The sequence below is a fragment of the Phyllostomus discolor genome, chromosome 12 (assembly GCF_004126475.2).
Source record: "Phyllostomus discolor isolate MPI-MPIP mPhyDis1 chromosome 12, mPhyDis1.pri.v3, whole genome shotgun sequence".
NCBI lineage: Eukaryota > Metazoa > Chordata > Mammalia > Chiroptera > Phyllostomidae > Phyllostomus > Phyllostomus discolor.
The window spans coordinates 8,253,179-8,271,362 of record NC_040914.2 but is presented as its reverse complement, the minus strand read 5'-3'; the positions used below and the strand labels follow the sequence as shown (position 1 = coordinate 8,271,362).

General features: G+C 42.0%; 1 protein-coding gene across 1 annotated transcript; it reads right to left on the bottom strand.

The window, feature by feature from the left end:
* Positions 1–3,218: 3,218 nt before the first annotated feature.
* LOC114511362 (centromere protein F-like) lies at positions 3,219–17,895 on the bottom strand. The gene is given in 8 exon segments (XM_036012116.1): positions 3,219–3,335; positions 5,645–5,806; positions 6,125–6,301; positions 9,044–9,196; positions 10,478–10,867; positions 10,870–12,381; positions 15,318–15,484; positions 17,558–17,895. Coding segments are annotated over 8 exon segments (2,769 nt in total). The 5' UTR covers positions 17,691–17,895; the 3' UTR covers positions 3,219–3,260.
* Positions 17,896–18,184: the final 289 nt, after the last annotated feature.

Below are 18,184 nucleotides of genomic sequence, written 5' to 3'. Positions count from 1 at the left end.
TGGACGGCAAGGCGTGGGCTGGTCCTGCTTGCCATGGTTGTACTTCGCAGGAAACAAGGGCTTGTCTTTCCAGTTGGGATGGCAGCAGGCCTAGGAACAAAAAAGCTGCCTGTCAGCACTGCTAGGTCCAGCTCTATCTATAATGAACACGACATGCATTAGGTCAATTTTTAACAAAGGTAAGTAGAATTCCAAAAATGCTTTCTCCTAGCCACAGAGGACAGGGATAAACTTCAGAGTCATCCTGGTAATTGTCAAACTGAATAAATAACTAACATGTTTTCCCATATTAGAAACATTTAAAAAAGCCACACAGAAAAATAATATCAAACAGGAAAATGCTTCCTGATTTTCTATGAGGATGTCTCAACTTGTGTTTTACTAAGATCTGAAGAACACACCAAGCAAACTGTCCTGAACATTTAAATGGGGAGAAGTAAAATGAGAAAAGAAAACAAAACAACCGCCCCCCCCAAAAAAAAAAAACAAAACAAAAAAAAACAGAAAGGCCAGATCTTGTTTACAGGGGAAAATGTAAAATGCCAAGAGCTCCTTCAGGTGACCACTGTCATGCAGAGACTTGGAGGGGCAGAGATCTCACCTCCCCAAGACTAATGTCAGTTTCACTCTCTGCATACACCACCTCCTTCCAGAGAAGGAACTGACCTGACTTGTGGTGACCAAGAGGAGAAAGTCAACGCCAAGGATCTTAGAAGACAGGGTGTCACACACACTCCAGAGCTGCATTAATGGCTAACTAAAGCAACATTTGATTTGTTTTGGTTTTTAACACTTGAACTACAAATAAAACACAGCAATGAGAAGGGATGGCTCCTTTTGGGGGGCTGGATTTCCTAAGGGCTAGAGTTACTCAGAACAGTGGTTCTCAAACCATCTATGGCAAAGGATCAGTTTGGATCATTTTCTGGAGAGGCAGGGATGGGGTAATTTCTCATCTGCTGTGGGATGGTAGTTTTGTATAACACAGGAAGAATGAATCCACAGGGTAATGGTTATGTGCTTGTATGTTGAGACAATGTCATATTGCTATGAAAATTTTGAAGTCTCACTGTTGATTTCTGTACATTTTGGGGGGTGTGGAGGGTAATGAACCAGTAACAACCGTTCCCTGTCCCTGGGCCACTCTTGGAGGACCACTGGGGCTTAGAAAAAGTGGTATGTGGCTTCAGCCAGGGGACCACATCATCAGGCCCTTCCTGCAGCTCGCCTACTACCTGAGTCACATGTGACTACAGACAGGAAAGCTTAAAGGGTGTCCTAGACTTGGAAATTTTTCAGCACAGGAATATCAAATTCAACATGGCATTTTAACAATCATTTTGCAAAGCTACCAGCATGTTGTATAGTGTGACATGAGTCACTGTATCCTATTCAGTCTCTCATGATAGAAAGGAAAATATACATCCTAAAAGGTAATTCTTACATTAACTCATACAACAGTGCTGTCACCTCAAACCCCATGCTCCTATATCTTTGCATGTGAAATTCCATGTGGACTTTCAAAAGAACACAGATAATTTTGTCTTAAAATTATGCCGCACCTTCCTTCCCAACCTCTGGGAGTCCCTGGGGCTCAAGCTCAGTGTCTTCCGCATCCTCTGCAGGGAGCATACCCCTTTTGTCCATCTTCCGGCTTCTTTTAGGAAACATGTGTGTTGTGGAAGGTGCTGTTCCTCCCTTGCTCTCCCAAATCCCACTGGACCTTTGCCTCTTGCCTGAAGCTTTCATTTGGCTGGATGATCCCTTCTTTTCAGTAACACAAGGGACGGGAGGTGACTCTGGGTTGACTGACTTTAGCAAAGGGGAAATCTGGACATTCGGTGGAGATTGCTGTGAGCTCAGACGAGCAACTTGGGCTTGTAACATCTCTTTGTGTTTCTCCAACTTCTTGTGGCTTATGAGCAGGGAACAGTACTTATCCAAGTACTCTTCTGCCTCCTTGCTTTTTCCTTCAAGGGTGGTTCTCAGTTCTTTCACCTCAGTCATCAGTTCATCCACATGAGCATCCACAAGAGCACCTGTCAAAAATCACAGCATGACACTCTTTAATTGACATTGGAAATCATAAAGCAGAAAACCTGAAACTTGTTTTTAATTTCTTTTTGTTCATAGAAGTGAAGAAGGGTTCTTATAGTTCTCACAACCTTTGTTTGGGAGGGATCATATCAGGGTAAATACTCTACTATATTATATAAGTCTTACCAGGACAGCTTAAGTAAAACCCCCCAAAATCTCAAACTTGTATTGCAGGTAATCCATGAAACTTTCTTGGAGTTGTTCATATGAGATTAAATGGATTATTTTAGCACATCTCATAAGTTCCCTGTTCATTCTTCCCACTCACTTGAATGAACAATATAGGTCATTCAAGAATATGAAGTCTCCTCCATTGTAATGGCTTTGGGAGGCAGAATGGGGCCAGTGACAAGGCAGGTCCAAAAAAGCTCTGAAAACCATTTTTAAGCAATGAAGTTAGGGTCTGGTGGACAAGTTTGGGGGACAGTAAAGGTGGGAGTCTTGTTCAACTTTTAGCTGCCATGGTTGGCAGGAAATGCATTAGACAAACTCCCTGGAGCCCCATATACTTCAAGGTCTCTTCTGAGCAGGAAAGACCACTGGACCATCCTGCTGAGCCTTGGTCCAGAAGAGCCACTGCTACAATGCTTATCATCACCTCTCCATGCAGTAAGAAGCATTCCACTCAGGCATAAGTGGAGAAAAGTTGTCTTTTTTATTTTATCTCCACACCTAAAACTAGAGCCCCCCAACCCTACCATGTAGTTGACCCAGGAGGATGGGCCAAGCACAACCAGAATGAGGTGTCCGCAACCTGACAGTACCAGCTCAGATGGCACTCTGTCGGTGACACTGATCTAGGTGAAGGGACATCATGTGGAAAACTCTTCCTGGAATCCCCATTAGCAGAAAGTACTGCTAGTTTGTACGTTTTATGGAACAGAAGATATGATTGTTCTATGTCAAAATACAGGCTTCCCTCTGATTCCTATGAATGATCCCACACTGAGCACAAAAGTTGGAAACTGGAAAATAGACAACTGCTGAGAATCAGCACGCAGTAGGACAGTGGAGCACAGACACTGCCTGTGCCCACACCAGGTTTTGCCGGCCTGGTACAGGGCCCTGCCCAGCTCACCCTACCTGGTTTCTCCTTCTCTTGAGCAGCTTCTTCAAACTGACACAGCTCTTTCTGCAACCGCTCCATCTCCTTTTCCATCAGCTTATAGTGTCTGAGACAAAAATCGATCTTTCCCTGGGCACGTTCCTTTTCCTTCTTCAGCTGTTTGATTGTTCATCTGCAAAACAGAAACTTGGATTTGGAACCTTCCATTTTTTTTAAGCACATTGAAAGATCATTATGAGCCTCGGCTGGTGTTGCTCAGTGTGTTGAACACTGATCTGTGAACCAAAAGGTTGCTAATTAGATTCCTGGTTGGGCACAGGCCTGCACTGCAGGCCAAGTCCCTGGTTGGGGGCCTCTGAGAGGGAACAAATTGATGTTTCTCTCGTACTGCACATCTATGTTTCTCACCCTCTCTTTCTCCCTCCCTTTCTCCCTCCCTTTCTCCCTCCCTTCCCTTCTCTCTAAAAAAAGAAGAAAAAATTAAAAAAATATCAAGTGAAAAAAAGCAAAACATCATGAGACATAATTAAGAATCATATATTGTCAATATAAGAATTATTATGTTCACACTGAAACATCTAATTAAGAATAAAACAATTCACCTTTTCTATTCAGTTTCTTAAGTCTTCCCAGTAGACACTGGTTTTCTGACACCCCTTCTCAGCATCCACAAACACAAAGCATCATTCCTAAGAGTATTCTCTTAAGTGGCTCAGGCTGCCTGTGTTTATCCAATAGGAATCACAACCGGGGGTTGGGGATAGGAGTCCATGGAGTTATTCTTTGTGGGTCAAAATTTCTGAGAATTATATTCCCATTTGTAATCTTGTGCTGATATACAATCATAATCCTTAAGATGGCATTTGTTCTAATCATACCAGGTGAATACTAAACAATATTATGGCTCATGATACCAATTTAAATTTTATTAGTAGCTTAACTAGAAAGTGAGTAGAAAGGTAGGAGAATTTATGTTTCCTTAACCAAAAAGAAAAGCACTGAAAATGATTTAGAGGCAAAATTGGACCCAATACCAAGGTGTTTATAGTGTGCATTTATCCTACCTTGGGAGAATATTCACACATTTTCCTATAGAAATATGAATTGGTATGAAGCATTACCCTAGATCCTGCTAGAATATTCCATAATATGTGACATTTGCACTGTTTTATGTAGCATCTAAAGATGCAGAATTCTAAAACCACTTAGCTCTAAGGGATTCTGGTAGGAGATCATGAATATATAAAAGCACACCAAACTATGAAAACCAAAACAAAACCTGAGCTCTATATTCATGTTACTAGTGATTTCATCCTGTGTAGATTTCATCTTGACATCATAAACAATGTTCCAAAAATGTCTGCACTTGTGAAATTTTCTATTTCTGATTCCAACCATAATTGCATTACAGATGGATTAAGTCAATGGCAAGAATGCTTGTCAAGTATACCTCATTAAAATCACATGTGGTCTGAATAGACTCAACAATGTGCCATTCTGTACACTGTGTGAATATCAATAGACATTCCCCACAGTAAAACTGTCAAAGAGTACAAAGGCAGAAAGTGTGTAAAAAGTAGACCCGAAGCTACATCTTTCTGTTATGAAACCTATTATCTTTCATGGAACAGAACACCATTGATCACTCACATTTTTGTGAATTTTATGAGTCTGTTATATTGGTATATTTATTTTCTCTTGATCATTGTATAAGAGCAATAAACCTCAGAAGCTGATTATCTTGTTTCCTGTTTGAATATATTCAATACACAATATTATAATTTTAAAAATGTAAATCACCTTTCACTAAAGACCTTTACTGGAAGATATTTGTTTTCCAGGTTCATTATTGGACCTTCTGGATGGCAGTCATTTTATAAAAACATCTCTCTAGGAATCAAAAGAGCCTCCTTTCCAAGGAGAATTACTGAAGCACCATGTCCAGTCTCAGATTCCTGAGACTAGGGCTCACCTCCTTTTGTTCCTAGCCAGGAAAGCTTTATGGTCCCTCTGTGGAGAGGAAGAAGAGAGTGGACATATACATGTGCCAAGTGCCTGACCAAACACTTTGCCACACCTTGATCTTCCTGGAATCCAGAGGAAAGTAAGTGGGTTTGATGACAGCCGTGAACTTGGAGACCCATCAAGCGAGAGTTTGGAATTACCCACCAAATTATTATCTAGAGCTGAGGGGCCTGCCCTAATCTGTTATTGCTTTAATCTTCATGTCCATCTCCAGAAGTCTTTAACATCCTCTAGTTTGAGGATTTAGTGAGCAATGAAGTTCATTGAAGATGTGAGTCTGTAGGCCATCCACTGATTTTAAAAACAGCTCAGCAGAATTGCTGAGTGTTGTTATTCATAACTACACAAAACTTTTTCATAGAAATTAAAATGAAATCTCATAAGTCAATCACATTAAAATGACAGTTCTTCTGTATAAACTCTTCTCAGTCACAAGACAATGAGAGGGAAACATACCTTGGTTTTTATCAATTCTCCTAAAAGCTCAGTGTTTTCTTTCAAAGAATTACTGAGCTGTTCTTTACTGGACTTCAAGAGGTCTATCTCCACCTTCTGTGAGCTGAGACATTCTTCTATAGAAGTCAGTTTCTCTCTATATGTCTGGATTTCTGTTTCCTGCTAGGGCAGAAAAATACTATTTCAGCAAAACAATCCCAAAAGAAAACTGCTGTTCCAAGTACCATTTCAAATGGACTCTGCCACTCTCCTACTACTTTACTCTGAGATGCAAATGTAGTTTCACAGCTGAAGTTGTCTAATGAGACATGTGCAGAGAGCTGGCAGAAAGATTGTGCAGCTCATATGATGGCACCCTTCCTAAAATCTTAAGAGCATAATAATAATGCAGAACTTTGACCTTCTTGCAAAATGAATGTCCCCTTACCATGGTCTACACACAGTCTCCAGCTCCCCCAGGTACCAAACTCTACTTTTCACCTGTTTGTTTGTATCCACAAGCAAAGTTTGATGTCTCTTTTAAGCTTCCTCAAGCTGTCTCTGATATTCAGCTATTTCTTCTCTCACTTTCTCTTGCTTTTCCATCTGATGTTTGTGTACGAGGTCCAAGCTCCTCTTCAAGTCACTATTTTCTAGCATGAAGTCCTTCAATTGGCCCTAATGAGAAATTAATACAATCATGGGAAAATAATTAAGAACCTTGATACATGTCTTCAGGAAATACTGAGTCCTAAGGAGGAAAAACTACTTTACAAGCAAGACAAATATCTATACAGAAAAGTGGAATGATCCTTAGCAATGCATTCACTTTCAATTGCAACTTCATCTCCACTGACAATTTCCTCTGTTCTACCCAGCCACCCCCAAGGTCACATCCACAGGACCAAAAAACCTCGGAAACCTGACTTCAGCTAGTCTATTCTGAGACTCTACCCTCCTAGGCTATGGGCCTGGTTTCTTTAAGTGTTTCTATGGCAATAATTCCTTGACCTCATCAACAGCACCATCACAAACTTCACACTTGAGCCCCTCCAGGGTGACACTTTCTTCCTTGACCAACTCAGAGGCCATGTTCTACCACTGTAAGAATTTCTTTCCAAGTGCCCTGAACTCTTCCCCCTGCCCCCTCTTCTCTGTGCAGGACAGGCAAAACCCCAGCCCTGGAGGCATCTGCCTCCCCAGTGCCAGATTTCACATAGCTGCTTCTACCTGTGTGTGTATACACACAGGCCACATCCACCTCCTCATCTCCCATTCACTCAACCCACTCCAACCTGCCCTCACCACAGCTCCTCCTGCACCAGCTCCTCCTCAACCAGCTCCATGGTGTCATATACCTCCATGATGCAGATCCAAAAAGCACTTTTCAGTCCTTGACCACTCATTTGACCTCTGAGTAGGTCTCCAGACTGCTGACCACTCCTCCATCTTGAGAGAGCCTCCTCCTTGCCTGTTAGGACATGGCATTCCCCTGTGTGGCCCCACCCAGTCCTCTCAGTGTCTTTGCTTGCTCTTCTCCCACCTCTCCCGCTCCATGCTGGAGGTCCCATGGCTCGGTCTGTATTTTCTATCACCCACATCATCTTGAATTATGAGCTGTGTTCTAAACTAGCCAAATGCATATAGCCACACCAAGCCTTTCCTTTAAACTGCAGCCTTGTTTATTATATGTCAATTCAGATTTTATTCTAACACTTCTACCATGGCCTTCCTTCTTCTCCCATTCCTTTTCATATCATTTTCCATTTCATTCCAGCCACAAGTGCTTCCTTTCCATTTTCTCAAAAAGTACAAAAATCTTCCTAGTCTCAAAGTCTTTACCACACTGCTCTCTACACCCAGGAGTGTCCATGCTCCAGCGAGTTCTTTGTAGTGCTGATACCCGATCCCACAGGCAACATTCTCTGACCACTCTATCTACACTGGGGTGATGCCTACTCCACTCCCCAATTCCCAATTATTCTTCAATAGAGAATCTCATTTGTATCCTTTATAGCATTTAGCAGTTTATGAGTGTTTTGTGTTTCCTCTTGTGTGCCTAGACTGTAAGCTCTATGAGTACAAGCACCACAGGAGAGTGATGGTTCAACATTGTACACCCTAACCCTAGCAGTGCTTATTGCTTACAGAATGAATAAATGAATGAATGAAGTCACTGCAAGCTCACACACTCCAATGTAAAAACTTGAGGCTAGACACTCAGCTTTTCTTTTTAGTAGAGCCTACGAATGAAGTACAAGTAACTGCATACTTGGGACAGCCCCAAGCTGCTCAGTACCAGAGGAGATTTCAGCAGATGCTACACCCAATGTATCACCAGTAGCAACTCCTTCCACACAGCATTGCCCCAAAATCACTCAAGTCAATTGCTGAGATTAAATGCCCGAACTTTACATTTTTAAAAATATTGATTTGATAAAGAGAGAGAGAAATATCAATTGGTTGTTTACCCGTACATGTATTCATTGGTGATTCTTGTATGTGCCCTGACCTGGGATTGAACCCATGACCCTGGCTTATCAGGATGACTCTCTTACCAACTGAGGTACCTGGCCAGGACAAATGCCAACACTTGTAAATTTTCCTCTGCTTCCATACCATATTTGAGAAAAAGTACAAATTTCCACAGCTTCTTCTACAGGCTGCTACAAATATCATTTCAAACTTTTTGTACTTATTCAGGGTCAGAATCACAGCTGTACATTGACCTTTTTCTAAGGATTCTGTAGGAGGGAAGCTGCATGAGGACTGGATGGTTGTTGGAACGTCTACCATGTAACTGGGTTTGGCAAACAGGTTTCGCTGCCCCTGGCAATACTGCATGCAGGTGGCAGCTCCTGGGACTCAGTGTTGAGATTCAGGAGAATGGGAGGCAATGGAAATCAGCAGAGTCTGCTATGGGAACAGCAGTGGGGAGTGGAAGCCCAGATGCTACACATCTGCCACATGAACCCTCCTCTAAAAGAGCACCCAAGACTGCTCCAACTCTACATTTTAGTGGAAGCTTCTTTCTGTTACTTTGTTTGTTCTCAACAAGATCAGTTTATCTGCCTGTAGCAACATTCGGGCTGGCAGTCTCTGGCAGTCTAGGAAAGCAGCCTATTGAAATCTGCATGAAATCTATTTCTGATGTCACTTTAGTAAAGTACAGGGTCCTCATCTAGGGAAAAATGTTTGGGCTCCAAGACAGGTCTGGTCCTGTACTCCGAGGCTGCTCAAGGCTGCACCTGGGCCCACAGCAGTGCTGGCTGGCGAAGATCGCTGCTTGTCTGATCCTGACACAAGCGCTCCAATTACTTTTCTCAAAGGTTCAGTAATGTTTGGTACAGCACAGGTCTTACAGAAACAAACAAGGAGAGTGTGCACACTGAATTACTAATCTGTCACAGACAGACTTACTTCATTGTGCTTCATTTCTTCTGACATTAAATTTAATTCTTCAGTTAGCCTATTTTTCTCCCCATTGAATTCTTTTTTCAAGTCTGTCATTTTCAGTGTTATTTCATCCACTTTCCTCTGCAGCTCTGTTTCCCTTGAAGTCAAAGAGTTTACCTGAAATTGAATCATTCATTAGAGCTGCTTTTGCTTGTCCCTGTTGACCAAGTGACCATGTTGTATCCCTGTGATACAACAGTCATGACCACTTCACCTCAGGCTCCAGTGAGAAAATGCACCATGTCTAACCCTCCTTTCATTCATCACTCAACCAACATGCTGAGGTCTCACTGGTGAGCTTCCCTTTTGTTTGCAGCAAAGATTCAAGAAAAGGCAGCAATAAGGGAAAGAATGATAAGGAAAGATAACATTAGTAAGTATCAAAATCCTGCATACAGGCATGAATTTGAATTCAACTTAAACATCAGAGAATATGGTATGAGGCAGCATCTTAGATTTTTATCATTTCTTGGATCTCTACTAACCCTCCAATGCCATACTAAGAGGCAAGACACATGGCTATGAGGAGTTAGAGCCAACTGACTCTACTGCTTGCATTTGTCCCTTCACATTGAAACAGTGGGGTATAGTTTTTCTCATCATTTTCACCCAAACTGCCATCTCTTGCAAGCCATCCAAAAACTCGACACACTTGGAAATAGAGTTCTGACTGATTGCATTTTTCTGGGCACAACTTTTTTCCTTTAACATTTGTGCAGTAAAAATGAGATTGGAAGGAATCAGTTTCTCAGATCAGTAAGCAAGCATGGAGGGCAAGTACTTATTTTCATTAATAGGTAAGCTGCTTGACGGCAGACCTTCCTATTAACCATCAGCAAACAAAACAGGAGGCTTCAGGGAGATAAGGTGTAAGAGTGGGAATGAAAGCACAGAATCCCCAAGACACACATTGAGAGCCATGAGGGTTCTGTTGGTGACAATTAGATTACCATGTTTAATACTTCTTTCTCCTAAAGGCTATCAAGGCAGAACAAAGACAAAGAAGATGCCTTCTGATCCTAACTAGTACCTGTTACACCCTCTACAGCAGTGGTTCTCACCTGGGCATGGGGAGACTACTATTCTAATGCATTGTGGGAAAAGGAAGTGTGATTAGAGCCAGGAACTGTACATAACCCAGAGCTTCTCCCATGTCTCTTGCCACACTGACTACTTGGGCCAGTCCATAGAAGAGTGCCATGCAAATGAGTGCCAAAGCAAAGAAAGAGCCACTACTACTGCAGGCAAGTCAACATCCAAGTTCAAGACCCCATGAACTTCATCAAGCCTTTACAAAGTTTGGTTCAATATTGCAAATTCAGTCCTGAAGGAAATATAACTCACCAGTGGTTTCCCTCCCTCCTGACAACATATGCAAATGTAGGAAAAGCCACTTACTCTTTCATCATAGGATCGCTTTTCCATTTTCATTGACTCAAGCTCTTTCTGCAGGTCCCTGTAGGAGGTCTGCTGTGCTTTGTAGGTGTCCTGCAAAGTGTCATTTTTGGACTGCAGCCTTTGGATCTTCTGCTGCAATTCCATGGTCAGACTCTCCAGTTCTGCTTTTTGCTTCTTTGTAACTTGGAGCTCTCCTCCTTGCTGGGACAACTTAGAGACCTGCTGTTCTTGGTCTTGGATTTGCTGTTTTAAGAGGCTGATCGCTTGCTCCCTCTTCTTCAGTTTGTCTTTGCTGTCTTCTAATTCTTGAACCAGGCCATTCACAGAAGATTGCAAAATAATGGAATGACTTCTGGCCTGGTCAAGGCCTTGCAGCAGCTGACACTTCTCAAGCTATCTGAACACTCTAGCCTTGTTCTCTGGCCTTGTTCTCTGGCCTTCCAGGTCCTATGGTCATCACCCAAAGAGGGCCATTTGTCCTTCAGGTCTTTCAATTGTGCTTGAAGCCACTCTTGGACAAGTTTACATTCTTGTTTCACACGAACAATTTCCTGCTCTTTTTCTCATGATAGATTGTCATAGGAAGCTTTTAACTGCTCTAATTCACATATGCACTCTTGTGCTTTTTGTAATTCTTTGGTCAGTTTTTCTTTTTCTGACCTGAGATCTTTCAGACATGGGGCCATCTCCTCTATCTTGGCTTTCAACTTCTCTACCTCTGCTTTGGAGCCCTGTGCCTCCCTACTCACACGCTCATGGATTTTTTTTTTTTTTGCCTTTTTTAGTTCTTTTTCAAGTTGATCAACTTCCCCCTTAAACAACTCTGCTTGATGCTTAGTTTCCTGCAGTTTTGCTAAAACAAAGAATTGCTTCTTGTCATCGTCTTCTAGTTGGTCTTTCAGCTTTTTGATACTCTTACGCAGCTGCTGCACTCTCTGCACTGGAGAGCTCTCTTCTGGGAACTTCCTGGCTTGTGAATCATCACACAGAGCTGCCACCTCCTTCATTAGCTCTTTCAATTCTCTTTCCAGCATTTCCCCTGAAGCTTTGGACTCTTCTTGCATGTGCCGATTTTCTTCCTCTTTTGCCTCTAACAGGTGTACCAATGAAGAGCGTAACGTGTCCAACTCCGTCACTTGACACTGTTTCTCTTGCAGCTGCTGGGTCAGATTTTCTTTCTCGGACCTGATCGTGATGAGGCCCAATTCTGAAGTTTTCAGGTGTTCCATCATCATTTTTATTTCTGATTTTAGTGTCTCCACCTCTGGTTTGGAATACTCAGCATGAAGAATTGTCACCTCATGGTTTTTTCCAGCCATCTGCCACTGGCTTGCAAGATTTTCCTTCTTACTGTCAGTTTCTTTCATTTCCTCCAAGCATTTCTTCTCATCAGCCTCCATGCTGACCCTCAGGGTCTCCATGTTATTTTTCATCAGATGCTCCTTGTCTTGGGTTGAGCTCAGCCTCCTCATGGCAACCTCACCTTTCTGCATTCCTGCAGCCTCCAAGGTTTTAGTGACAGTCAGATCTTCTTGTTCCAGTTCGTGTAGCTTGTTCTGCAGGCTTTCAGATTCCCTTGCAAGGGATTCTTTCTTGTGATTCATGTGTTTGATTTGGTGTTCCTGCTGATTTCTTCCCAAAGACAGGGCCTGTAAGTCCTTTATCAAACTCTGCAGCTGCCCCTGGAGGTGGGCTTTCTCTTTGAAAGACCTCTCCTGAGAACCTTCTCCCACCAGCATGACTGCTTCAGCCTTGGTGACTTTCTCCATCTCTGGGCTGAGGTCCTGCTGGACATCTCTGTCACAGATCAGATGAAGATCCTGCTTGGGTATACTGTCATTGCTTCCCCAAGCATGTTCTTCTGACCTGTTCGGGTCACAGCTGTCACTTCTGCCCTGGGGAGCCTGTGGATGTAATATATAATGAGAATGCATTTTATTTTTGAGGAAGAATCAGAAAAGATCCAATAGGCTTAATTATTGCTTCGTAGACACTGGCTAATTGCCTCTGCTACACACCTTTTATCAAATGACATATTTCCGACCACATTCTCCCCTCTCCATCCCAATGTCAACACAGTTAAAGAAACATTCAGGAGGTGTCCCATCTGGGCAAGGCACTGACGAGCTGCTCATCATAAAGAAAAACCCTCTAGTTGTGTGATCATCCACACTGGCACATACTTAAATTTCAAATGGTTTTTCTCTCTAGGAATAGTCCAAGTAGCCTAAATATAAATTTTCCTTTGTGATTATCAGACATGAGGCAAACCAATTCCACATAGAATGCTCAGCTTCCATCTTTAGCAGTTTTGATATTCTTCAATAGGAAAAGGTGGTGAGGTGTCTCAACCAGATTGTCAGCCCAAGGACTTAAGCCTGCACTTACTATCTGGATTCTGAGAGAAACTGTATGTCTGGATATCACCTTCCTGTCATCTGTCAAACAGGGGTCAGCTGCTGTGACTACCCCTACTGCGACTACCCCTGCTGCCTCCTCATAACTTGCCATTGGCATCATACAATGGCAGATAAAGGGAATGAAGTGAGACTCCTCAACTCTACAGCATTAGTAGTTTAGCTGGTAGACTACAAGGACAAAGTCATAAGTAACTAAGCAATTTCACATTCAATAAAGAAAGAAATGTCTTCTTAAATGACTGATATTAAATCACATATTTGTATCAGAGCAAATTGTTAGAAAATGATTTGGTAACCTGTAATAAGCTCTTACATTTGTTTCAGGACTATAACTCTGCAACATAAAAAATAGCCAGAAAGGGCTAGAGATGTTAACATTCACATCACATTCCCATTCCTAAGGTGTAATGGAATATGTAAGTGCCCTTTATTTACTCACAAAGAATGAAAACATACAACACAGACATCCTGAATACAACTCTTCTGACTCCATAATATAATTTTGTCCAGGATACTTTAAAAAAGATCTTTAGAAATGTCCCATATTAGACTGTTTAAATGTAATCACTGTAGAAATTCAGCTCCCCAGTCCCTAGTGCACTGTTGGTGGGACTGCAGACTGGTACAACCATTATGGAAAGCAGTATGGAACTTCCTCAGAAAACTAAAAATGGATCTGCTTTTTGACCCGGCAATTCCACTGCTAGGACTATATCCTAAGAACACTAAGACACCAATCCAAAAGAACATTTGCACCCCGATGTTCATAGCAGCACAATTTACAATAGCTAGGTGCTGGAAGCAACCTAGATGCCCATCAGTAAATGAATGGATCAAAAAACTATGGTACATTTACACAATGGAATTCTATGCAGCTGAGGGAAAGGAGGAGCTCCTACCCTTTGCAACAGCGTGGATGGAGCTGGAAAACATTATGCTAAGCGAAACAAGCCAGGCAGTGAAAGACAAACACCACATGATATCACCTTTAACAGGAATCTGAACAACAAGGCAGAAAAGCTAGCGAAATATAACCAAAGACACTGAAATAGGGGATGGTCTGACAGTGACCAGAGGGGAGAGAAGAGGGAATTTCAGGGGGGAATGGGTAGGGTTTACAGGAACAAATTTGGAGGACACATGGACAAAAACTAGGGGTGGGGGGTAATGGGGGGAAAGGGGGGAGGGTTGGGTGGGTGGGCTGGAATGGGAGTGGGGGGAGAGAACTGTACTTGAACAATGATTAAAATAAAATTAAAAAAAAAAAAGAAAGAAATTCAGCTCCCCAAAAAGTTCTAGATTGTATTTTTTTAAGGTTTTATTTACTTATTTTTAGAGAGGGAAGGGAGGGAGAAAGAGAGAGAGAGAGAAACATCAATGTGCGGTTGCTGGGGGTCATGGCCTACAACCCAGGCATGTACCCTGACTGGGAATCGAACCTGCGACACTTTAGTTCGCAGCCTGCGCTCAATCCACTGAGCTACACCAGCCAGGTGGATTGTATTTTTAAAAGTACTTTAGAGTATACTTTATGCCCTTGAAAACCTGTTCTATTCACCAAGAAATTATTCACTTCACACTGCTGCTCAGAAGCAAGAAGACTGCTGCGATGAGCTTCATTTGTCACCAAGGAATCACTAGGTGTTAGCAGCTCCCTGAGCCTCTCCTATTCAGAGTACAACTCTTGGTAATGCTGGTCTTTCTTTCTTTTTTAAGATTTTTTTATTTATTTATTTTTAGAGAGGGAAGAGTGGGACAGAGAGAGAGAGAAAGAGAGAGAGAGAGAGAGAGAGACATCAGTGTGCGGTTGCTGGGACCCATGGCCTGCAACCTAGACATGTGCCCTGACTGGGAATCGAACCTGCAATGCCTGGTTCGCAGCCCACACTCAATCCACTGAGCTATGCCAGCCAGGACAACGCTGGTCTTTCTTATTTCACTTGACATTAGTTGAAGTTTGTGTTTTATACCTTCAAGTTGCTCAGTAAGCTCAGAAACTTTCAAGCACATGCTTTCCGTTTCCCTCCTATGTTTTCTATCTGACAATTCAGCTTTCTGCTGGAATTCTACCTGAGCTTCTTTCTGTGTCTCCATCTCCACTGTCTTGCTATGGAAGACACTACGAAGGTTCCTCACCTCCACTCTTAGGCTTCCTCCTTCCATCTTCTGTGTGCTTACTCTCTCATTGTATTCCTTGCTTTTCATTTGTTGTGTCTTAAGACACATTTCCAATTGATTGATTTTACTCAGCAAGATTTCATTCTCTAATTCCATCTGCTTTATGAGTTTTCATTTTCATTTTTCCAGTGAGAAAAGTGACTTTTCTCTTATTTCCATTCATCAAACTCCTTTTTTTAAATCTCCAAAGCACCCAATAAAGCTTGAGACTCTTTCTTGGTTTTGCTTAACTTTTCACTCACTTGTTCAATGCGATGTTCCCTTTCCTTGAAAAGGGCTCGAGAACCATCATGTTGCTTTTCCAGATCAGCCCAGGCAAGCTTCAGTTTCTCTGAAGTCAAGGAATTCTCTTGCTGATTGATTTTTTCTTGGAGATCTCTTAATATGGTTTCTTGAGAAGCATTCTTAGCTGTGAAAAATCAAAAAGCATTGTGAACATTTTAAATATTCATTTCATAAGAATTCTAAACTGAAAAACAGAAAATCTAAACACACAAACAACTCTTCAGCCTTGTAAAAATTGGCATTTTTGTCCAAACACCTCCTGCAAAGTAGATCACCAATCATTTAAGCTTCCAAAAACACAATGAGAAACATGGTGCTTTTAGATGCGCTAATATATTTGTTCATCTTCTTTGTAGGGAGCTTAAGAAAGTGTTGTATAAAATACCAAGAGATTACTTTCCTAAGCAGTTGAAACTTTTTCTTCTTTGTTTGTGTATATGTGGACAGGAATAGCTGTTTTATTGTGCTTCCCAGATGTTGTGTTTTTTACAAATGGAAGGCCAGACCCTCCACCAGCAAAAAGGTCAAAACTCACTTTATTGTGTGTGATATTAACTTTATTACAGTTGTTGGAACCAAGCCTGCCCTATCTCTGAGATTTGCCTGTAGTTTTCACCTCTTATGAAATAATTACTCAGCCCTGGCATGTGTAGCTCAGTGGATTGAGTGCAGGCTGTGAACCAAAGGCTCGCCAGTTGGATTCCCACTCAGAACACATGCCTGGGTTGTGGGCCAGGTACCCAGTGGGGGCCACTGGAGAGGCACACACACATTGATGTTTCTCTCCCTCTCTTTCTCCCTGCCTTCCCCTCTCACTAAAAATACATAAATAATATCTTAATAAAAGAAATAATTATTGAGAGAGAGAAAACTGACAGAAGCAGCACTGAACTGGAAATACTCCCTGCACTGGGGGAGAAATTCTGATTTCCCAGAATAAATGTGTAACTGCTCCACCATTTTCTCCATAATCCACGGGTTCTGTACCAAAGAGGAAAAGATGCTTTACATCAGTACCTCTTAAGGCCTCCATACAAGTATCACACATGTCCCACATCCTCACAGTAAAACTGATGTCTGTGAATCCAAGAATCATCTGGGAGCCTTTTCAAACTTTGTTGCCATCTTGTTTTCTGCCCAGCAACACATCTGTACCTCCTGGCCCCACCCAGTTGAGAATAACCTGAATGCTTTGATTCAACAGTGATAGGCATCCTTCCAACTCCCCAGATAAATTGAGGGAGACTAGAAGGTCTCCATAGCAGATGATGAAGGCAGCATGTATTCTAAATGCAGGGATGACAATAAGTGGAAACCAGCTCCTGTTTTATCCCATTAATCTCAGTCTACCTACTGAGTGATGGCTCTCCACAGGCCACAAGAGCTATCAGTCTCCTCTGCTTATGGGGACCTGAGACAATGACCCTGGTGGCCAACAATGGAAAATGCCCAAATGTTTCACTTTTCTATTGGTTTTCTTTCATGAAAGGCTAACATTTCTACCTACTATGGCTGAAAAACTGAATGCTGTCTGGGGGACTTGGGAATTTCAAAAAGAAAACAGTCACAGAGAAGTGTGACCCATAATTCCATGATCCACAGGCTCAGGTTCAGAGAAATCCTGGATGTGCACATACCCAAGCTGAGAAAAATAAATGTAACAAGAAGACATACAGTATACCTAAAAATGGGTAAGGAACGGTGGATTCATTTGGTGTGTATAGCATGGTTCTGCGGCTCTACAGTAAGGACAAAATCATTCAGTGAAGTAAGTCATCAAAAACCAATGGTCATTCAGGGCTGGGACAACACACACTTCATGTAGGGAGTTTCCATGGTAAGGGAAAGAGTGAAGAGACGAGCTGTCTGAGTGTCACTGATGAACACACTGGGGACAGACAGCAGCACTCTAGGGAGACAGGTAGTGCTGACAGTTTCCTTTGGTGTCGAAAATATGTACCCCCCAGTTTCTAAGTGCTGAAAAACAGGCATTTGTGGGCTCTATGTGTTCCAATAAAAAAAAAGTGTCCAACTATCACTCTAGAAACTAAAAAGTGGAAGAGAGAAAACTTTCTCCACATCCTCTGCAGACATCTTTCTGGGAGACTAGATGGAAAAATTCAAAGTTTCTAATGCCATCCACCCTCCTCCATACAGTAGCTTAGGAAATTAGTCCACATCACCAACTTTTACTTACCCCTCATTTTCTCTGCAAAATTCTGGCTCTGACTCAAACACTGTCTGGTCTTCTTCAGTTCTTCCTGCAGGTGGCAGACTTCTCTGGTACTTTGCTCAGATTGACTCTTGAGGAAGCTGTTTTCCTGCTTCATTTCCTAAAGCACAAGTTTACTTGGTTACACTCAAAACAAATGCTCTAGCAAACTATGACTTCTGCCTCCATAAGAGTGCCTAATGGAACTGGTGGTGTATCTCACGGGGGGAAGATTCCCACCTTCCCTTTGAGTACTTTATACAATAAGACATTCTGACTTAAACCAAATGATTTTATGAACAGAAGTTAAAAACAAAAGCACAAAACTGAAATCCGATGGTAGTCATTTTTGCTTCGAGAAAACTATTTGTTTGAACTTTCTGGTTGTCTCTAAGCTTGTTAAAGGGTTCACTGAGATGGAAAATCCAGTTGAAATGGTCCCCAAGAACATAAACTCCAAGTTCTTATCACACCTCAATGATCAACTATATCTTTGCAAAGTCTGATATGCTAAGGAACAACATACATTCACAGGAAAAGTGTTTCCTTCACACTCGAAAACTATCTTAAGGTTCACTGTTACAAGGATGTCTTTATGAGTAAACTACCTTG